Here is a 25,094-nt window from a genome sequence, read left to right as displayed (position 1 = left end):
TTTCGTCCCCACTAGATGGCGTAATATTTACAGTTGACCAATCTCAAGGCGGCTTTTATACGTTTTCAAAATTACCAAAGCATAATTTTGAAGCGAATGACAGATCTTGTAAAAAGCCAAGTTCTAAGAGAAACACAATAATTGGGATATATCAGGTATTAGCATACAGTAGTGACATTCATTTTGAGCATCTTTATTTCAATTGTACACGATGTCGTTAACAGAGATAGCTTCAAAACTTTTCTGTCAGCGCTTTAAGAAACGAGGGGTGGGGGCTGCGGTAGGATGATGAAGGGCGAAGATTTGTCGAAATCATTAGTCGTTAACAGTTCAGCCAGTGGTAATTTAGGCTGTCCAGTCAAGTCGTCCTCATATCCGTATAAGCGCTTGTGAATTCAGATTCGGTTGATTTTGTCGTTATTTTAGATTTAAATTTAAATTGTAATTGTACGAGTTTAAAATTGTAAATGCAAAATAAAATAACCCGGAATTAACTGAGATTTCCAGACTGCATGATATTGGGTGAGGATGGCTGCTTTTGTACCTGTTCATAAAGTGGTGGATGCTGACCATGATATGTGTGATAGCTATAGGGTGGGGTCATAATCTTGCTGCCTTCGGGGAAATCTGAGTTATTTTGGACATTTCTTGCTTGTGGTCCAAAACCATCGTTCCCAAGTAGAGTGACAATCACTTATTGTTGAAGAGCTGTTTTGAAAGTGTCAAAATAACTGATGTTTGCTATTTTGAAGCAGTTATCTATTTTGTGATGTGGTATTGTTTTAGTACTAATATTAGTACCCTTACTCGTTCCTCGTGGACAGGGTACTAACATGAGCATATATGTGTTAATGGAGCAAGCCGGGTGTGATTCACACCCGGCACTCTTTTAGCCTAATAATAACACTTTCAACATATTCCTTGCATATAATCCAATAAAATGAGTAGTCCTCTTATTTAATACAGGAAGTATCGAAAATCATTGTAGAAATAGTTGTAAAATCTCGTTTACCTTTTTTAGCCGATATTTTCGTTTAGATCGTCTGCCATATTATTTCAAATAATGATTACTTCCATTCTCAGCCTCATTTGTTTGTGTGCCATATAAGGACATTGACGCCTTATTTGGAAATGTCAACAAATCCTAGTAAAAATTTGGCACCGTTTGGGTCAGAAATTCTTTGCATTAAAAGTAAATACGGTTTATCGGCAACTTTGAAATTTCACCAAGAAGCGATTATTCGCACTTGATTGATAATAATATAGCGTAGAATATCCAAATATGATTTGGCAAGCTTTACGTAGAAAAGAGGTAACGATGAGAGTCTCGCGTTATCTGTCATGGCGGACAGAATGAGGTTAGTGTAACCATGCTAATTTATTTTATCGTGTAAGGGCTTAATAAATTCAAAATAAGCCAAACTTCTTTCACAACATGATTATACATATGTAGTTGATTTCTACACTGTTTGTTTTTCTGACTTTAGTGATGATTTGTTTTGCTCCATTACATGATATGGGATCAGTTCGTTGCCTCAACCACAACAAATCAAGTTGAGGCTACGACATCATAGCTAGTATTGTTTCAGAATGTTAATATCCAACACTTTATACAAAACACATAAATTTGGACAGTTGTAGGAAACTTCGGATTGATACTAATACTGCTTCTAATTATAATCATGACAACAATCAAAGTAATGGTGCTGGTGGTAAGGAAAGAGGCACTTGTGAAAACAAGTTTGCTATGAGGTACCTATCAATGGATCAAGTAAAGTTATTTTTAAAAAAAAGACGTATTTTGTCCACAATGGTAGATAACAAGATTCTCACAGTAATTTGTTTTCCAAATAAGTCCTGCTATACCATATTTGGATATTCTATGATATATGTTATCCAGTGCGTAACATTTATTACAATCTGTTTACATTTGCAATTTTCTAAACTATTCTGGCCTGCTGCTTCATGAGTAGCTATTTGATGGATTAGGCATGATAATGGCATTTCAGGCACAGGTACACTTGTCAAAATGCTAGATAGCAGATCAAGAGCCAACTTTGCAATGCCATTGCTTTCAGTGCTGGCCTCTGGTTGGATATTACCTTCCAGTATCTCTTGAAGTAGCACACATACAGGGATGTTCCTGGCTTTTAAAAAGCTGTGGCCAAAAAAATCACCACCTCAATATTTTGTTGCCAGTTTTCAAAAAGTGTTGCCAGAACAAGTAGTGTACATTTTTCCAAGTGTTAATTTAGTCTGTTAATGTAACAGGCAATGAAAATTACAAAAGATGGGTTAGTTAATACTTTAATTACAACAAGCATTAACAAAATGTTACAAAGTGTTACATGAAGATCCGTCGCGATTTTATGGCTGCCCACTTGTTGAATGCAGTTTCAAAGTCTAATTTTTCACATCTGTACATGCTGATTCTCATTAAATTCTCGAGAAATGAGATGCAGAGTTTATTTCTGATATCAGTTTTTATGAGGTTCATCTTACTGAATCCACGTTCACAGTCTACAGTGCTGACAGGTGACACCAGTAGTCTCTCAGCCCCCCCCATGGCTAGCTTCACAAAGCTTGTAGTGAATTGCTTCCTAAATCCAAAGAATGATCACTGAATGCTGTATAAATTTTCTCGACAAGCAAAATAGGATCTCCATTCCCACGAATGAAACTTACACGAGTCAACACCTGGCAATATTGGACCATATATATAAGCATAAATTCACACCCAATTTAGGGATTCTTTCACGTCTGTATTTTGAGAAATAATTATTTTTAATTATGCAAAACTGTTTTTTTTTGTTGCTATTTCTTGTTGCGGAGTTTAAGTCTGCAGCTGTAACACGGGATTAATGTCAAAAGAAAAAGATCAGTGAGTAAAATGCTGCACTGGTGACTGATGTAATTGTGATTGAGATTTTTTCCATTTGCTTTGTATTTATACAAAGTAGTCGGTACTTCAAAGGTTATCAGTTTTCTATGAAGGTTCAGCAAAACTATTGTATTGGTATATGTAAAAAAAACAAACAGAAGGATTAGCCATTCAAATAATTGTATCTGTTCTATTCGCGTCTTCAGAAGTTGGTCAGTTGTAGGTATAGTTCGGTAGCATGATTGACTGTATCACAGCTTACAGTACTCAGCCCAGATGTCAGCTTAAGCAGATTATGATGTAACAATGCACTGTAAAGATGGGGTTGTCAACACGAACAAAGGATCGTTTGTGTAACAGATTGATTCCAATGCATTGCTTAGTCAAGTTTGTGGCTTCCTTTTATTCTCCCTTTTAATTTATCCAGTCCAAATCCATGAGTTTATGTACAAATTAAATAACCAAAAAGTCTGTCGCCAAAAAAATCGCCAGATGGGATATTTTTGTTGCCAATAAGAAAAAATATCGCCAATTTGCAACATTGGCAAAGCCCAGGACGATCCCTGACATAGATCCTCAGTAGTAAATATCTAATTCTAACGTGAAGCTGGATTTATCATAGGACAGGGATGATATCATTTTTTCGTTGTCTAAAGTTGATGGTAGTCTCACTTGATCAGTTGGAGGAGATGCAAGTTCCAAGCCTTTAATACCAGCAGTTTTTTGCATTGTGACCCAGAAGTGGGTGGTGTAGTTCCTCAAGAAAATGGAGCATTCACAAAGGAAAATATTGGCAGTAGTTTTACTTGGCAGAAATGTTTTTTTTTCTGAGATGGCCATGGGATTGAAAAGAAAAACTCAGCAAGCTTTGAAACCATTAGTATTTTACTAATGGTAACTTTACCATGATACCTATATTATAGTGTATAGTACTTAATGCAGTGCATAATTCTGCTAGTGTCTCTTATAAAATAATGGTATACTCTAAGTGAAACAACCACAAGTTGAGTGAGGGACAGTATCCACATTGTCAATGGTTTACATACAAGTACGGGTCTATGGTTAGCGTACTCTGCAAATTGGGTGACAGGTAGAATATACTCAATTTCAGTTAAGCTGCATTGTTTTAGTTATTGTTTAACATGTACACATATACAATATTTAGTAGACATTGCAGCACTTGCCTAAAACCTCAGTCTTAATATTTTTCCTTCTTTTTCTCAGTAGAAATGTATCCACCCTGTTTGGATTCAGAATATAGCTTGGAGGCAGACATGGCAAGCATTTTTTCATCAGATATAATTCAGTCCCAGCCCTAAAACTAAGAATCCCAGTAATGATATATTTCTACTTTGCAGTAACTCAGAACATTGTGCATACGTTGTATCCCTATATGTAAAGCCATACGATTGTTAATGATCGTTAATTGTGAAAAATTTAGTATTATAATGAAAGAAGCGAACTATAAGGCAGTTGAGAACACTGATAATATAATTGTTTGCCATTTGTCGCTGACTTCTTACCTTTGTCCCTGTGGGTTAAAGTCTCAGACTCAGCCAACAAGGGCATGTGAGAAAGTTTACCAGTAGTTTTATGTGGGGTAATGGTTCCTTTGGAGTTCTCCCTTCACCAAATATACTTGCAGCCATTTAGAGCTGTGAAAATTACAGTAAACATTTACTGGGTACTTGTCTATCTTATTGATAGGTTACCTGTGTACCCAATCAAAGGGAAATTGTATTAAATGTGTACAAACCTGAACTGCTTTGTTGTAAATTGATTCTGTCATGAACATCATGCAAAAGTGTGTTTTTGTGGTTGAAGTATATAAGTCGGAGCGTATTGTGTAAGTCAGATTTGTCAGAAGGGGTGACTTGTTGTTAGTGAGTCATAGCTGCATTTTGAAAAATAAATAATCTGGATCCATAATCAGTAGATAGTAAGATAGGAAAATTAACAATAAAACTATGTAAAATATACTTGTATTATTGAGTGGAATATGTCACAAATAAATTAACAATGTAAAATTTGTTACAATTAAATCCACTAAAATCCACAGTGCTTGACATTTTAGCTCCATTTAAGCCCAAAAATGTTTTGCAGTCGGCCAACCATCCATTTTTTGATGCAAACCCCAGCAATTGTTTGTAACATTTCCTGAAATTGAATAATGCATCTAATTAAGCTGGTTTAGCCCAGTACTTGAAGTGCTTAAATCCATGGTCTCAGTTATAGGTCACTTAGCGATGTAAAAATAGTTCTGAATGATCTGATTAACAATATCCCATAATATGATAATTTCACATGTCTTACAAAATAAATGGTGAAAGTAGAGTCCACATTTTCTAACATTCACAGTAAACTATAAATGCCACTACCTGATGTTGTTTGGTACATAGTTCAAGAATTCATCCACATTGTCTGATAAAGTTCTGAAATCCTCCGTCATCATATAGTAAGTTGTCGATGTCTAGTCATCGTAAATATTGCCTGACTCCCTTACCTTGGGCACACTATAATATGCGGGTGCTTATATAGAGACTGAGCTTGGGCTCTGTAAGCAACACTTTGATAATATAGTTTGTCAGTTGTGCAGCAGGATCAAGTAACCACCCTATGTGACTTGCCACTCAGAAAGTTTCACTCATGCTTGAATCGGAGGGTTGTCATATGGGAAAACAAGCTAAGAGATTGTAGTCAAACATTTACTAGAAAAGGCAGAACTCTGCTTGGCACTGGACAAGTACATGTGTTATATTCACTGCTAGATCAAAAGGAATGTCAACTTGAAAAAGAAAGTAAGTGCTACCTTTACAGTCTAAGGACTTAATGGGGCCATGTACACTGGTAGAAAACTTGCATACAGTAAATGGTGCCTGGTGGTCCATTTCATAACCTCGGTTATTATCAATGTTCACAACTCTAGCAGCCATGTATCATGTGCTGAAAAATGTTAACCCATAATAACGACGGCAAGAACAAGAACAGCATTGCCATTATTTAATTTGATGAACAATTTGAAGGAATCAAGGAAGAGATTAGTTTATTTTCTGTATTGAATTAGCTGGATTCCATTTCAGATCAATAAATTTGCCAAGATAGTGTAAGAAGGACATATGACCATATTCCATTCATTTTTTCAATTCATTTTTAAGCAACACAACATACTATGTTCACTTTCTTCTTAGAGAAGTGTAAACAAACTTTTTCACTGCAAGTTCATGATTAAAATCTTTAATCATTGACCTTGCATCATTCTCATCAATAATGTTAAAATTTACTGTTTTTAGCAATCATGGTCATTTGTCTTCATGTGGTTATTTAACAAGATACCTTACTCACAAACTGCACGTTATACGTGAAACCAGAGTTGCTTAAGCTAAAAAAAGGCATATCAGTAGACTTTTGCTTGGCAAAAGAAATTTTTTAAAGTTACGATCAGAAAGTACACATGATAATCACTTGTAAAACAACGTATATAATACAAACAAATGTGTTTCAAGTAAGCTGACCTTCCCTGTTTCTAATTGCAGATGCTAGCGCTATTTTCCCCTATGGTAAAAAAAAAAAGCACAAAATATCACGTTGAGGCATTGGAGCACACTAGATGTGAAATGGTAGAGCACTGCAAAGTATCAGTATGATTCACAATACAAAATGTTACTCCTTCAGGGTTTAAATATTCACAATAGTTATAGCCATGTAGTCTCCATTAGGTTAAATCCCAAGAATGACCATTTTGCATTGGACCACAAGACTAACAGATAAATACAACGTCAAAAATGAATAGTACAAAAAATAATAAAATCACCATCTGGCAATGGAACTGCAGAGGAATCTTTAAAAACCTATCAGGACTGCAGAACAAACTGAATAATACGGCCATAAAACCAGACGTAATCTGCCTACAGGAAACCCTCATAACACAAGAACACAAATGCCTGCCCAAACTACAAGGCTATACCCAGGGAATCTTTAAAAACAGACCCATGGGGCAGAAAGGGGGTGGACTAGCAATTTTTTTAATAGATACACTAATCTACTACGAAGTAATAGAAGTACCCCCTAACCTAAACATCAATAATAGCATCGAAATAATGTCAGTAATGATAAATATAGGAACCACAAATATTCAAATAACAAATGCATACGACCCAGGGGATACCTTCGGCCCTACCAACCTAATCTCACTAAAGGCAATCACTAATAACAACAACAACAATCTAATGATCTGTGGCGACTTCAACGCACACAGTGAATTATGGGGAGGTAAAAAGAAAGATCAAAGAGGAAAAATGGTTGAAAAATGGATAACTGAGAACAATCTGGTTATCTTAAATGATGGGTCGAACACTAGATTAAACCCTGAGGATGGCACTCTCTCAGCCATAGACGTAACCATCACTTCCCCAAAATTGGCTCAAATCACAAATTGGTGGGTGGATCAGGAAGATACATTAGGACGTGACCATTTTCCCATCACAATCAATATTCAAACAAAGACTCAACACATTCCTAACGAAACCCCACCTAAATGGAGGTACCAACAGGCAGACTGGGACCAATTCCAATTATTACTAGCTAGAGTAAATCCAGATAACTTAGAAAGCCCAAGTATTGACATGTATTATGATAACATAACAGACACAATTATAGAAGCAGCTAACCGATGCATACCAAAGATAACTAATATCCAAAATAAAAACCCTGTACCATGGTGGACTAAACAGTGCACTATAGCACATAAAGACAAAAAAAGGGCCTTAAATAAATATAAACGCACCAAAAATTCTATCTACTTCCAGCAATATAAAGATAAAGAAAAAGCACTAAAACAAACTATAAAAACTGCAAAAATTAATCTATGGCAAACCTTTTGCTCTAAACTGAGTCTAAAATCAAACTCAAAACAAATATGGGACAAGATAAAAGCCATAAAAGGGAAAGCAACTACCTCAGCCCCAAAAATTAAAAATGCCATAACAAATAAAGATAAGGCAGACCTCCTAGCGAAGCATTTTTCTAACATGAGTAGCAACAATAATCACACCAAAACCTTTCAAGAACACAAAAAACTAATGGAGGGAACCCAACCCTTATGTTTCAAGACCAAGGAACAAAAGAATCTCACCTAAATAGCGACATCACAGTACATGAATGGAAGATAGCCCTACGATCCAAAAACAAAACATCCCCTGGTAAGGATCAGTTAGGTTACATTATCTACAAAAAACTACCTATCAATATAACAGTAGCCATAATCAAACTCTTTAATAGGATATGGGATAAAGGCCAACTACCCACCAAATGGAAACAGGCCATAGTAATACCAATCCCCAAGCTAGGTAAAGATCCCAACAACATAAATTCGTACCGACCCATCTCCCTTACAAACAATATTTGCAAAATAATGGAGACAATAATCGCAGATAAGTTAAAACACCACCTAGAAACCAATAACCTACTCTCCATAAATCAATGTGGCTTTCGGAACAAACGGTCCACAACTGACCAACTTCTCAGATTGGAAACAGACATCAAACTCGCTTTTAACGCACATAGGAAAACCGATTGCAACCTCATAGCGGTTTTTTTAGACCTAGAAAAAGCGTTCAACCTAGTATGGACCAATGGACTAATGGCCAAATTAAACGAATTTGGAATAACTGGATGCTTGTTCAACTGGATTGGCGATTTCCTCACAGGCTGGAAAATTACCACAAGAATAGGCAACACCCATTCGGAAGAATTTTCACTTGAAAATGGAACACCGCAAGGCAGTGTAATAAGTCCGTTACTATTTAACCTAATGGTAAACAACCTTGACCTCAATGTAGCCTCCACAAAAATAAACTTGTCACAATTTGCAGGTGATAGTGGCATATGGAGGAATGGAAATCCTGCCAATAACACAGTAGTTAAAGAAATCCAGCAGAGCCTAGACAACATAGGGAGATGTGCGGACAAATGGGGTTTCAAAATATCTCATGAAAAAACTGTGGCAATCATATTCACCCCCAAACGAAATAACATCCTAGTCTATCCAAACTTCTATATGCAAAATCAATTAATCAAATACGTAACAGTAGTAAAATTCCTAGGAATGTTCTTTGACAACCACCTCACATGGAAACAGCACATTGAACAACTCACCCAGAATTGAAACAAAGATCTCAATTTACTCAGGAACATCACAGGGACTGACTGGGGATCCAACCAGGAAACCCTCCTCACGATATATAAAACTCTAATTAGATCAAAACTGGATTACAGTTGCCAAGCATATAGCTCGGCTAAGCAACCTGTACTACATTGACGCCACTATCCAGAGAAAAGCCTTACTATTATGCACAGGAACACTCCCCTCAACATCATTAGAAGAACTACAAACACTAACAGGAGAACTACCCTTAAAATTACGTAGGCAAGAACTGCTCCTCCAATACTCCATTCGATTAGATACCCACCCAGACAACCATCCCACCAAAATAGCTATAAATAAGTGTAAAGTTGTCTTCAAACCCAAAATCATACCTATCACACCAAGTGGCAAAGTAATCCTTGAACTAAGAGAAAAGATACCTCTACTTAAAAAACAGGTAACAAACAATACAGACCAGAAAAAATCACCATGGTTACAAAAACCACCAAGGATTAACATTGAAGCTACCAGATTAGGCAATAAATAAGGACAAGAAAACTTACTAAAACCTGCACTGGTAAACAAAATCAACCAAAAATACCCGGACTGTGTTAAAATATATACCGATGGATTAAAAAACAAACAACCCACCAAGAACAGCAGAAGCAATAGTCGTCCCTGAATTCAATATACAAACGGGATCCAGATTACCTGACTATTGCTCCATTTACACCACTGAATTCTGGGCTATACTTGAATCACTACAATGGATCAAAGACAACCAAATACCTAAAGCAGTCATTATAAGCGATTCCCTAAGTGTTATCAAATTGATCCAAAATCGCAATACACACTCTAGGGAACAATTCCTCGACAGAGCATGCCAATTAATCAATGATATCAACACAGCACATCAATTAGTCTAGCTCATGTGGATACCGTCGCACATTGGAATCTCTGGCAACGAAACAGCAGACAAAGTTGCAAAAACCAAACTAGGAGATCAAAACTCTATCAAGCTTAACTATAGCTCTACAGAAGCACTAAGCTTCGCACAAACATATATTGACCAAACATGGCAAGATTTTTGGAACTCCTCCACAAAAGGTAAAAAGCACCATGAAACTCAAAAAAACGTAGATAGGAACATACAGCTACCTAAGGGTACCATTTTAGAACAGAAAACCATAAACAGGATAATAACTGGAAAAACTAAACTAGCAAGCAGTTTTGGAAGGTTTATAGTAGGGCATAACCGATTAGCATTTTTCTACTGATTTCCGATTCCGGATTTTGGGCATGAAATTTTTCCGATTCCGGATACGATTCAGTTAATCGGAAATGCTAAATTAAAAGGTTTTTCAAATTAACTTTTTAAACCGTGTTACACACGTTTTGCATATCACACCGATGTCACAAGGGGAAGGATATGGCAGGACTATAGCAAAATGCAACGAAGTTCAAAGCCACAAAGAATCCATGAAATTTTTTATTTTTTTGCCAGTTCCGACCCATTCTTTGTTCAACAATTAGTTGATCTTGCCGCCAGGCTTTTATTTTTCCGCCTTAATCATTTATGTCAGCAAGCGGCCAGTTCCATCCTGTACTTTATTCAACAATTAGTTGATCTTGCCGCCATGCTTTAATGTCGCGGTCAAATAAAAATAAAACAGGCTTTTGTTTGGTCCTATAAAGTTGGCCTCTTGCGGAATCATTTTCTTTTAATACCTCATTAGCATGTGTCAATGTATTCAATATTATGCCTTCATTATTGAGGATGTTGACATAAACGGGTAGGACTGTATTATATATTTTAATAAATTTAAATCTTTCGGTCTAACTCAAGTATTATCGTTTCACCCCGTTGTGTTGACCATATTGGACTTTTCTGACTTCTTATTTAACTTTATTAACGCACTATCGAATGACACGCAGTGTTAGACACGGTGCTATAGAAATTCAACTTTATTATTTTTATTATCCGAATCGGTCGTTCCTGCCTTGTCCGACTCCGATTAATCGGAAGTTCATACTATCCGGTGGATCCGATTTCCGGATCAAAAGTCGGTTATGCCCTAGTTTATAGGACCCAAACCAGCAACCATTAACTGCTTTAACTGCCACACCACTGAAGATCTACACCACGTATTCAGTATATGCCCAAAATATCAACCCACTTGGAAAATATTTATCAAAAACCAAAAAGAGATTGGATCACCACACACATACCCAGAGTTACTTATGGACTCTAATAAAAATAATCAGCATATAAAAATATAAATCAATTCATAGACTCAGCAGGACTTAGGAACAAAATATAATTACTATCCCCACAAAACCAAAAGACCCAGTAACTAGCTAAATAAATTTAGAAGCCACCACATAAAAAACCATAACATATTCAATTTTATAAAAGTATTAATAAATAATTCACTTACGAAGCACTTATAAAAACCTAAGGAAACCGCAAAATCGGATGTCCTAGATATCCTTAACGAACCGAGTAATCAGCTAGGATTCCTGTCCTGGATGTCCTTAACGAACCGTGTAATCTGCTAGGACTCCGGTCTCTTGCTAAATAAAGTATAAATAACATTCAATCTCTAAAAACATTAATTAATAAATAACTTAAAGAGGTAATATCTAAAAACTTATAAATAACTAGTAATAACATAATAACCTTGAAAATCTCATTTCATACATGATTTGTACTAAGAACCTCTATAAACAGCATAGAACATCCCCCCTCCTTTTAGAACATTTTGAAGAAGAAAAAAAAAATCGCAAGAAACACCAGGCAAATGCAACAAAAAACCAGCGATGTAAAGCAAGCAGGACCATTCCTGAGCTCTCCTTCCCACTAATGACAGCCTACCATTCAACTGTAGGGACCTTTATGGACCAGCAGATTGAGGCCAAACTATCATGGTTCCTTGAATCCATAAAAGCCTGGGGGAGGTGGCACCATCCCCTTCCCCAGGAACAACTAGCAGGCTGCGGTGCAGTCAGAAAAAAGTGGCACATGCACAATTGTGTGAATGCTACTATAATTAAATTCAACAACAACAACAACCATTTTGCATGCTGTCTAATTTTCTTTGCAAGTATAACAACCTCTTTATTCCCAACCATTAAGATTTTGTGTAAAGTGCATGTACTCTTCCTGTACTTAGGCGGCAACTGTTTCTGATCTTTGCTTATGCTAGATGTACTTTAAATTGCTGTTTGTTTGGTTGACAAGTTCAAAAATGTCATTGGCTGAGAAATTTACAATAGCAGCCTCCAGGCATTTCCTTTAACTATATGGTATGGTATTCATAATACCCATGGGTAGACTCATTTCCCTATTAGTAGCCTCACTAATCTGTTCTGATCTACAGAATCTTGACCTCAGACAGATGTTTTCTTGGAATGACTTAATACAGCTGTAGCATATTTAATTAGGATGTAAATACCACTACAAAGCCATGTGATTCTTGTAATAATGGAAGTGGAAACAAAAATTAGAAGGAATCGCTTAACTAGTGGTATTAATTGATAATGGAATATGGTACTGCACTTGTGCACAAGTTAAATTAGGTAAGTGAACAATACAGATATTCAGTCAGGAAGACATCTATTTGTCTGTCTCTCAGTGGTTCATACAGATTATTGATCATTAGGTGCAAGAAGAAATTATGATGGAATATGTCTTTGTCATGGTTATTCATCTCTAACTTGTAAATTACAATGTACATTACTGGTGCGTGCTGCTTTAGCGCAATTACATCTTATCTGTGTTAATTTTTAATGCTGATGATCCTGTAATTGTTTAAAATACTCACTGTGGGATCCTATATTTGTTTATACATGATCTCTTCCCCAACATAAAATATTTTTTGTACTCTGGAGAATTATTTTCCATACAAAAAAAAATATGATAAAGCAATTCAGATGACATAATTCATAAATATATCCTCTTTCTTTATTCTGTGCTTTTTTTAAATCCATTTGGTCACTGATTACTTGTATCAGGAAACATTCCAAATTTGTATAATTTAAGAACTTTGCAGATCATTCAATAGCCACTTTTGTGCAAAGTTTTTCTGTTTTGTAACTATTTAGACTTAATTTTGATGCCAATAGTTTTGGCATGTCTTATGGGGAATGATGGTTATTTTTTAATTCAAGACTTGAACCAACAGTAATCACCAGTCAGAACTGAATGTAACATATTTGACTGCATAACACAATGGAAGTATGGCCGTTATATTTGATACAAGTACACAAAATAATGAAGAAACATTGAAACTTCACATAAAAGTGGTTACTAAATGATAAATACAATATTTAAATCATGCATGGGGAACAGATCTGGAATGCCTTTACAATAATATCTATTATCTTTGGTTGAGCATGCTGATGAGTTAAAATAATGATCATGGAATTGACATGGGAGGGGCAGATTTCAAACCACTTGAGTCACCTTGAGTTTGCTAGTCTACAGAAGGCACTTGGTGCTGTCAGTAGTTTTTCTTTGTTGCTGACATAAATAAGTGCATATGCCTGCTACAGCTGTCTCAGATGAATTCTCAGTTTAAAGAATAAAACTCAAATTGTTCAGGACTACTAAGGATTAAACTCACACATTGTGTACGAGTTCTTAATCTCTTGTATCATTATGGAAAAAATATATATCAATGAATCATTTCACCATTTGGAGCATACAAACATAGAATTAGTCATTTGGTAAAAATGATAATTAGGCACCAACAAGTGATTAACTGGTGTATTAATACTTTTCTGCTAAGATCTGGACTATATGGTTTGACCTTATTTCTTTATGTCATTTTGAACCATGTTTGATAGCCTGAACACTACAGGATTAATACTTTGTGGAAAAAAGAGATATAAAACAGTTTGCAGACAAAAATACTTGCATACTGATGACTCAGCTATTTAAATTTTCTTGTGGCCAGGATTAATAATACAGATATTTGTACATGGATTTCAGTGTCCCTGAGAACCCTTTATATATAGATCTGTTATTGCATTCAAATTAACTTGCACATATAAAATGCTTGATAATTTTTTTTCTCTGCTAGATTTAAATGTCCTGAAAGTTTTAAAATGGCTGATGACAACGAATGGGTAAAACTGCCAGCAGAGGAAAAGTGCCAACATAAGGTAATTATTTATCAGAAAATGATTAGATTTATTATTTCCTTTAGTAACTTGGTTTGGATGATGACTTTAGTTCATATTTTTGCTATTGATTAAAGGCTATATTGCAAAAGTACAATGAAGTGTTTTCATTAGCATTATTGTCATTATTTAGCCATTACATTTTTACTAGATTACTTTGTTGAGTTTGCAATAAACATCATACTATCCCTAGTATCTTATTACCTCGTTTATTTTTGGCTAAATCATAGAAAATGTTGTTACACATGAAATTTGCACTGTAATTGATGACAATCTATGAAAAGAAAATGTTGATGAAATTGAAGCTCTGCATTTTGATGTAATTTTCATTTTGCATGTATTTAGTCTCTGCCTTATATCTTTGTGGCCTTATATTTTGGTGTTTTTTTCTCTGTACAAAGGAAAAAATTATTGCTTGTTATTGAACTTAAAGAATGAGTCATGATTTTAATGCATTTTTGACAATAAATATATACAAACTGGAATATTTTTTTATTTCGAAGTGATATATAATTTCCCTGAAGATTAATGAAGCGGATTTTCTCCTTGTCCTGTAAATGATCATTGGCTCTGCCATTTCATTTACATGTTTGATTTGGGGGAAAAACAAGTGGGTGTTTTTAGAAAAAAAAGGTGTAAAAGTGCACATCTAGCTGCACTCCAACTGGTTAGTGGTTCATTGAAATCAGAATGTACAATATGTTGCAAACTAGGTTAATTGGCTGTCCTAGGATGGGAATTAAACAAATTGGAATGAGCAAGTTTAAAAGAAAGTTTGAACAGAAAAATACAAAGTAAGTATTTAAAAATATTGAAATGCTTGCAACCTCTTGAATGGCAGCTGGGACCAATGAAAGACAACCGTGTGTGTTTATATATTAGATATTCTTTCTATTTATTTGCTCTGTACTGATTGTGTAAAAGTGCACATCTAGTTGGCATTCCAGTTGGTTAGTGGTCTGTTGGAGTGAAATTTGTACAATAATAATAATAATGAGGACTTTGTATAGCACCTAATCTTTAGAAGCTCTAAGTGCTTTACAATATTAGACAACACCTATAACATAAAAAACATATATAATGATATTATTACAGAAAACAAAATAGTTGATTAGTAGGTAAGGGTCATTCAGTGAAGCATTTTTGTGCCAACAATCACACACTAAATACATTTTAATCTGAAATCAACTTTGGATATGTCTGTTTGATGTTACTGTTTAATTTTTTGGCATAATAAAAAAAAGACTTTTACATTCAGTTTAATTCTGTTAATAAAAAACCCAAATATGATTCAAATTCTCTGAATGATTTCTGTTTGAATAAAAACTTCATTTGACAATTAAAATATACGGATTTATGCTGTTGTCTGCAGATTTTTGTCCTGAAGTTTCTGATGTAGGGTTGTGCAACATATTTTCATGTAAATAATATTGTTGTTGTTGTTGTGGGGTTTAACGCCATATTTCAGCACACGATAGGCTATGCATGGCGGCCAGTATTAATGGTGGAGGAAGAACCCGGGAAAATCCTGGGAAGAACCACCGACCCACGAGAAGCTACTGGCGAGCTTTCTCACATACCCATGTTAGCCGAATCCTAGACTCGAACACACGCAGACAGAGGTGAGATGGCAGTGATCTGTAACGGAGAGTGCTTTAGACCACTCGGGGCCCCTGTAAATAATGTAAGCACCTATTAATATTTATCAAAATATGAATGATTAGAAATACTAAATTCAACAATAAATCAAACTTTAATTGAAATTATGAATGTTTGTAAGAACATACTAGTTAATGATGTGTAATGGTTAAAGTGGAACTGAAAATTTTATAATGCTGTCCTTTTCTGTTACACTATGCAGTAGAGGTAGAAAAATATATTCATTGGAACAACCAGAAATGACTGCCAGGCAACTATTTTTCCCAGTCTGAAGCCCCAGTCCAGTAACCATAAAAATATTAATAAATGGTAAAGTTAAATATATTGGCTACTTTATATTTTCCCAGCAAGAAACAAACATTTGATTGTTAACTGGTCCCTCTAAGTACCTTAAAAAGGATGCCAATATTATCTTCATAAAATTCTGTAGTTGAGTGTTGGGTGCTTTCTTTTGATAAGTAACACTAATCCATCTGTGTTGGTTTCACAATATCTAATCAGATAATTATTATTTAGTTCAGTACTACAGTTTTAAAAGCTCTAAGCACTTTACACTATCAGTTAACAGATGTGGACTTTTGTATGTGTGTGTTTGTGTATGTATATATATATATATATATATATATATATATATATATATATATATATATATATATATATATATATATATATATAAAGAGAGATTGCAAGTTTGCAAGGTTTCAGCATGGAGAGGCTGTTTTAATCCTCTCCATCCTCACTGCAAGACCGTTTTGGTAGCCTAAGTGGTTAGAGAATCCGCCTTGGATGTGGGAGGTGGTGGGTCGAAACCCAGCCAGGTCATACCAAAGACTTATGAACATGGTACTAATAGTTACCTCACTAGGTACTCAGCATTAAGAGGTTAGTGTTAGGACTGGTTGGCCTGGTGTCAGGATGATGTGCCTGGGTGGGACAAGATGCTACATGTATTTGGCATGATACCCGGTGCTAGACATGATTAAAGGTCTCAGTGACAGTTTATCTAGTGAATTTTCATCCGACAATGACCTGTTGCAGAAAAACGAGAATAATTTTACACTGAAGATACAAATAAAAACAAACTAATGATTTTTGTAGAAAGCATACATGTGAGATTTTGAATGCGGCAATCAGGTTAATTCCTATTGCAGCTGGTGGCTTTTATACTGAACCAATACTACCACCAACCCCACTTTTTTACATTTATTTTTGACAGAAAAGAGCTATGTTGAATATTTTCCTGTGACAAGGCAGCTAAAAGAATCATCATGTGCATTATGTATGCATCAAGTTCACTAGTACTATATCAAATTAGCATACTTTTCATCACCCCTCAACCATCTAGATTTTTTAGATATTTATCTCTGTAGCAGACACATGTAAATATGTAAGTCAAGTTGGCTGCTCATTTGCAGCCCGAGTTACGCATTTGATCTCCAGTGCTCGTCTAACTGTGACAGGCAGTCACCAACAAGCCAACCCATTTCTAAGTCTAACTCAAGGTAAATCTCAACCACATCACATATTTAGCTTCTGTGTGAATTTATAAATGCTAGGCTTGTGATAATTAGGTTCATGCCTTCTACCTTAAAAATTAGTGTCAAAATACAAAATTATCCAGTGAGACCTAAACTGCCACACTGCAGACATCTTAGCGATATGACTAAAATTGATAAAGCTGTTACAAAATCCAAATCACTCACTGACACACACAAACCCATCATCACTATGATAAGAGAAGAAATTAAACATTGTGTTAGCTCTGCGGTATTTAATTTTCAAATTGATCACTAAATTTGATATAGTTCATGCCCATGATTTTCATTGTTTAGTTTATATGATCTTTTCCTTTACATAGCTTTGGAAGGCTCGTGTTGCTGGCTATGAAGAGCTGATAAAGTTGTTCAAAAGTTTGGATGAGAAAAGTCCTGAATTTTCTAAGTATGCAGGTCTGCTAAAGAAATTTGTGACAGATAACAATGCTATTTCCCAGGAGAAGGCAATGGATGCAGTTAAGGCCTTTGTTGAAAATGCCAGTGTGGCTTCCAAGTAAGAAAGAATTATATTTCATTTAAATAATACTTATAGTAGTTTGATGCTACCAGAGGAGGTGAGACATGGTAGAAACAAGACCCAATTGACTGGCCACATGGTATGAATCTACTTAGGTGTTAATTTTTGTAAACAATTTGCATCACTGTTACTGTAAGATTTTCATCAAAGTCTAGACTATAGTATTAGCTAGTTAGTCACATACTTTTTGCTACTCTTTGCTTTGTTTTCTCTTATTGTGTTGTTTCAGGAAAAAATTATACTAAATGCATGTTCAGAGTAATAGTCCACATGGTACTGAAGGAATGAAAAGACGGAATATGTCAAGGAAGACAATGCACAGTTAATTGTGGGCAATACCGGCTCATTGGGGAATGTTCCCCAGTTTTAGGTAGCCTAGTGGGCATAAGTACCTTCCAATGTCTGAGCATGGCCTTCAGACCTGTAAGTCAGGGTGCATGGTGTTCATGCCATATACATTGGATCCATTGCCTTATACCACCACACTATTACCAGCCATCACTGACTATCCAGCAAGGGTATCTTTTTGAGAAGATGGCCCAGCCAACTAGTTGCTTGCATTTTTGACTCATTCTTGTGTTCCTTAGTTTTAGGAAGCCCATTTATCGTAAGTTCCACCCATATGTCCGAGCATGGTGTTCAGGCCTATAAGTCTGGATGCATTGGGTTCATACCAGATCCATTGGATCCAATGTATAATAATACAACCACACTGTTGCTGATTGTTCATCCATTCCAACATGGGGATCTTTTCATTGAATCTTTCCAGCAAACTATGATTTTTGGGGATCTTAGTGACAGATCCATCTAACCATACCATCATCGATGTACCCTTACTGTAATGAAGATTCCAGTGAGAAATCTTTCAGCCCAGCGAGGCCTTTGGAGCAGCCATTACTATTGATATCCAGACTGTTTTCTATACCGCCAGCTTCCATGCCTTCCATTTGCTGGGCAAACCAGCTGGCTGTTCCAGCAGTACTGGACTTATGTTCACTGCTTGTCCACAAGGGAGAGCTGGTGATATTTTCATAGAGATGGAATTGAGTCTTCTTGCCACTTTACATGTCTTCTCCACAGCAACAGTTTGACCCAGATTGGGTCTTGATGCACGGTGAGTGCGACAGAGCTCCTTAAAATTAACCATCCTTCACATTATACTCAGAGCCAACCTTTGAATGGACTGAAGTTTATCTTTCAAGCTGTCATTGAGGATATTTATAGTGTGTTGGGTACATCAGAATGCCCTCCACCCAATACCACTACTCAGGATAATAATACTAAAGAATTGGTAGATCTCGACAATGAAGATGAAATGCTGTTCTTTTGATTCCTTCCCCAATTGGCTAGATTTAAGGTGACATTGATTCGCGATGTCGTTGCTCCTTCATTATTGCATTTGGCACCATTGGCACGTTTCAGACTCCACGGAGACACCTGACAATAACCATGCTTGGGAGGCGACAGCCAAGATCACTAGGGTTATTGACCAGGGCTGCTCACCATACCATAGCCAATACTTTAACGGCTTTGGCCTATTTGTACCTGATACAACATGTCCTATGTCTGTGATCCATGTTGCTCAACCTCATTATGACCTCTCATTTTGGACGATCCTATGTGGATCATCATGGATTTTGGAGAAAGTATAAAGGAACTTCAGAGAAAGGCAGCTTAGGCTCTGCTGCCCAACCCACATGGGCATTTATAACCACTCAATCCCAACCATGTTAAATAGCCTCTGGACTTTGAACTCACTGGATCTCCCTATTCCCTCAGTGGGGGTGATCCAGGTCATTTGGAGGGTCTTCGGGCTTAATTCATCAACAATATCCTAGACTCCTTCCTCTCCCTTCTTCATGGATGCATCGTCAGATTGGAGGAAGGATGCCTTTCTACAGTAGGAGATGGTGTCACTCATCAAAAAGAAGATGGTGGAGCTTGTGTAAAGACCACAATTCCCAATGTTTGAATCAAGACTGATTCTTATTTGGAAAGCAAGTAGCAAGTCAAGACCCATCATTGCCTTGAGTAGCCTCAAACAACTGACTGTGCCTCCAAAATTCAAGATGGAGATGGCGAGGTCAGTCTCTATCTGAACTGACACATATTTTACCATCCCTATCCTGTGTCATGAAAAATTTTACATTTTGCTTACCAAGACACAGTTTGCCAGTTCGTTGTTTTCCCCTTGGGCTTTTTACAAAAATTATGGATTGCACCATCACCCTGTTCTGATTTATGTCATCTCCAATGACTGCAGTGTACCTGGGCCATGGATGATGCATTATCATTCAGGTGGGAGGATTGTGCATTTGCCAAACCTCCCATGGTCCTGATACCAAAAAATAATACATCTCTTCCTTGATAACTCACACACAACAGGGTCCAAAAACATAGACTGCACTTTTAGTGAGGGTGTGAGGCATCGAGTGACCTCCCAAAAAATAAGAAATAATAGCAATCCCAGCTAGATTGTAGACATTGAGAAAACTGAGGATGGTGTATTGGTCAGTTTAATGACTATACTCATTTTATAATTGAGAATAATTGTCAATAAAGTGTTTAATCTAATGAAGTTGTTCATTATTATATATTTCATCTGAAAGATCATTAACATTATTCCAGCTGGCTTCAACAACTTTTATGTGTATGTGAAAAAATTTGTGCAACATCACTGCTTTTTGTTGTTGTTGCTCAGTCTGGTTCCCTGCTTGTTGTATGATAACTGAGTAATATGAAGCAGGGCTCCAGACTAACTACATCAAGCAAGATTCCTTTTTTCAGAAACTAGCAACATTTATTTAATGAAACAATCATCTATATTAAAATTCAAGTTTTGTGTCATCAGTAGAGCATCATTGAGGGCTTGTTTATTTTATTATATCTTCTGTTATCTGGTTCTCTATCAGTATAGTTCTACCTTATATGCAGTTTTTACCATCTTTGCAAATAGATATTTTATATGATGTAATTTGGTGGTTAAAGTATGGCTTCATACAAGTTCTAGTTTATGCAGTGTCTCTTTTATTTCTTTGTAGGACTTGTGGTGAGGTTATCAGTGGCATTGTTGCAAAATGCTTCAACGCTAGACCAAAAACAAAAGAAACAGGAATGGAGATTATCATGCTGTATATTGAAATTGAGAAGCAAGATGTTGTACAGGTTATGGAGCTTAAAAGAATTTCTTTTTAGATATGGATATATACAGTTGTAAAAAGGGTGTAGCAAGACACAGGCTTACCACATTTCAATAATAATAATAACAAAGACTTTATTTTCAGAGGGTGCTTGAATTAGTTACAAGCAAGAACTAATCTACCTTGAAGCCCTCTGTCATCTACATACATACATACATACATACACATATATATATATATATATATACACATACATACACACACACACACAAGCTGATATGTTGACACACATATACACACAAGTTAATATATTGACACATTTACACAAGCTAGTATGTTGACACATATACACACAAGCTAATAATATGTTGACATACATGTACACACAAGCTAATATGTTGACACATAGTATACATAGTATATATGAAAATGAAACAATAGGAATGGTTGGCAGTGTAAAATTTAATAGGTACACTATATTTGTTCTTTTTTCTTTATGATGGCATCCATCAAATAAACCCATTGGGGCTGATTTGATATGTGGAATCATAACTTATTCCAAACAAGAGAAATTGAAAGTTATTTTTGAATAGTTCATGTTTTGCCATGGGCACTTTGATATTGTGACCTTTTAATGAGCTTTGGGATACCAGTAGATTCCCTTTTCTGGAAAAGGTATTTATGTAAATGGAAAAAATTATATGAACACCTTATACATTATCTTAACTTTTCATAAAGGTATTCTTTCCATGTATTGCTATAAGTTTGAATCCAATATCTATTTGCTGATCAAGAAATATTTTACCTGCCCTTCCCTGGAGTCTGGAAATGTTTCTCATATTTAGATAGGACCATTATTAATTTATACATGACCATGGTGTGTCTTTGGGCAAGGTACTTTACTCCAATTAACTTGGCACTAAATGACCTGCTTGTGTTGCTGTGCTGTAAAACATCAAACCAATAATTTATAAATATAAATACCCTTCATCTTGCGGTGCAGCTATGGGTTAGTAACTAAATAGCTTACAGGAAAAGCAGTGAAAACTGGTCATTCTATTAGGATCAGCATTTAAAAAAAGCTTTCAGGATTTAAATAGTGACTCTACTTTTTATATATACCTGCCCTAAGCTGGAACATAATATGTTGTGCTGTCTATGCATCCATCTGTCCATTCACCCATCCATATCTTACCAGTTTTGTTTCCTCAGTAAAGCTTGAGTTTTCCACCATCTGCAGTTACTAAATTTTGTGGATGACTTGCACAGGAATTAAGAAAACAACTGATTGATTTCAGGGTCTTATTATCAAAGGTCACAATCACTGACTGGAAGAAAAAAAACTGGTTTCCACACAAAAACATTAACATAGTTCTACATACAGACTTGGAACAGACTTTGTATATGACTTGCACTCAGGGTAATGAGAAATTCTGTTGATTTTATGATCAGAGATAAAGGCCATTGTTCCCAAAAGATGACCCAAAAAATGCATTCTGCATAATGACATTAGTTTACTGATTCACAGACTATAACAAAATTTTGTGGAGGGCTTGCACATGGGGCAAGGAAGAAGTCTGATTTTTGGATCACAACATCAAAAATGCCAGTATAATTCTGACTAAAAGAATAAAAACGGTTTCTGCACAGAAATGTTGGTTGACAGTTATATCTCTTCACCAGTGCTTTTAGGTGAGTGACAAAGTGTGTAAAGAAAGAAGCCTGTTGATTTCAGGGTCAAAGATCCATGTCACTGACTGAGAAAGAAAACAAATATGTTTTTGCATGATAACTAGATCTTGACCACATACATTTATGGACGACCTGCACTTAAGCTATGGAAGAGGCCTATTAATGCAGGGGTCAACAGGGCATAGATCAAGGTCATTATGACTCAGATAAATGTTTTTGTAGAATAACTTTTTTTGTAGAGTAAGCTTCTGACCAAAGTTTGGATGGTATTTATTTAGGGTAATAAAGAAATCTATAAATTCTTGGGTTGCAAAGTCTGAGGCCATGGCAAGTCAGTGAAGACAATAATGGTTTATGCACATTGACTTTAGCTCTAGACTGCTTATTGTGACCAAAGGTCATGGTCATTAAGACCTATAAGTCAGTAATCTGTATGCCATACCAGTGGCTACACAGAGGACTATTAAACATGTAGTGGGTATACTATGTGCTGTTCACATTCATGCAAAGAGACTTACAAGCATAATTATTGTTAATATAAGTGGCAAAAAGCATAATCTGAGCATTACATACTATAATTACAGGAAACTATGAAAGATGCACATTTATGTTTGCTACTTAGATCTGCAGGTATTTAAAATTCGTCACAGATTGATAAGTTCATGTGGATTAGTACCAGAATAAAAATACAGAACATAATGAGAAACTATGTACAACACTTACTTCAACAAGTCTGTATGTCTAACTATCGCTGAATGATAATAAATTAAGTCAACAAATTCTGCAATAAGTATGACAATGTGCTCAATCGGAATGCTGTAGTACAATACTCTCATATTATTTTTAGTTTGTAAAGTGCTATTGATTGTCTATTTTCTGTAATGAGAATGGCGATGTGCATAATTTAAGTGCTTTAGTACATTACTCGCATAGTCTTCTTTTTGCACTATTGATTTGTTAATTTTATGATCTGTCATGTTTTGAAGATTAAAATGATCCCTCCTAGCAATTTTCAGTCAAAAACATATCTGCATCACATCAAGAAAGCTCAACATATCTGGCCATTTTTAATCAAAATATAATGAATCACCTTGAAGAATCCCATCTCTTTTTGTGGAAATTGTGTCATATACAGCTATTATGAAAAGAAAACAAGGAAAGCACATGTAAGTCAAGGATGGACAAATGTATTCTGACACTATTCTTATGCAGTAGTCTCCTTTTTTAACAATATTCCAGACTGCTCTGGTGGCCTAGTGGTTAGAGCGTCCTCCTCAGAAGCAGGAGGTCATGTGTTCAGACCTCAGCAGTCATACCAAAGACTTACAAAAATGGTACTATCAGCTGCCTCGCTAGGCACTTATCATTAGGAGGTTAGTGTTAAGACTGGTCGGTCTGATGGCAGGATAATGTGACTGGGTGGGACATCATGCTACATGTCTGCGGCATGATGACCCAGTGCTAGACATCACTAAAAACTGCCACACTGCAGACATTGTAGCGATATGACTGAAAAATTGTTAAAGCTATGTTAAAAATCCTAATCATACACACACACATACAATATTCTCCAATTTATATGATGAGTAGGATTGAAGAGATGATAATAAAAATGACTAACACAACTTTTATATTACTTTCTATTTTATATTTTTAATGTACCAAAAAAGTATAATTCATATACAGGCAAGAATAAGACATAATTAGATGAGGGGAAAAAGCATAATGGTTGGCATGTATGCTTTCATGAAACTCTTGTTGGTTTATGGGTGACTTTTGCTGGTGTTTCAAAGTTGTATGTCCTAAAATTGTTTTAAGCCTTAAACAAATGACTTCTGTCAGAAAGAAAACTATTTTTTTGTCACCAACTTAGTGGTCAGCTACTGTGATTATGCCACTTGAATGTGCCAATGAGCAAACAATAGTCCATGTTTACATCATAGGGCATGAATATATGTCATAGACAGAGCACACATTGACTGGTCCAAAATGTGACTCTTCTTAATATCATTGTTTTTCTCACCAAGAAGTATACTGTGGTGGCTAAAGATGACAGTACTTGACCATTTGCCAACGTCCATGCAAAATGAATCAAACTATTATTTTAAAAGGGTTAATAATCCTAATTTGTTCTACAATTTACCATCAGTTTTGTGTTCTCATAAATGTTCTTGAATCACTATATGACTGGTACTAAAGAAAAAACTATATATGTTCTTTTTCGTTGTCCCATTATCCCCCCCCTCCAGTTCCAATTAATTGTGATCTAAAAGTACATTGAATTCTCAAGTTTGTTTCCTAAATTGTTCAAGAGTTAGAGTAT

At 35.7% G+C, this 25,094-nt stretch overlaps 1 protein-coding gene across 1 annotated transcript in view; it reads left to right on the top strand.

Moving 5' to 3' along the window:
* Positions 1-56: 56 nt before the first annotated feature.
* LOC149787827 (cytoskeleton-associated protein 5-like) overlaps positions 57-25,094 on the top strand; it is a 279,152-nt gene continuing 254,114 nt past the window's right edge. Inside the window, exons 1-4 of the mRNA XM_089974049.1 lie at positions 57-155; positions 14,108-14,189; positions 17,725-17,915; positions 20,981-21,104. Coding sequence (XP_089830175.1) covers positions 14,133-14,189; positions 17,725-17,915; positions 20,981-21,104 — 372 coding nt within the window. The 5' untranslated portion in view covers positions 57-155; positions 14,108-14,132. The remainder of the gene's footprint in view (positions 156-14,107; positions 14,190-17,724; positions 17,916-20,980; positions 21,105-25,094) is intronic.

The sequence above is a fragment of the Sinohyriopsis cumingii genome, chromosome 11 (genome assembly GCF_028554795.1).
Source record: "Sinohyriopsis cumingii isolate HCF-2022 chromosome 11, ASM2855479v2, whole genome shotgun sequence".
NCBI lineage: Eukaryota > Metazoa > Mollusca > Bivalvia > Unionida > Unionidae > Sinohyriopsis > Sinohyriopsis cumingii.
This window is presented reverse-complemented; position numbering and strand designations above follow the sequence as displayed.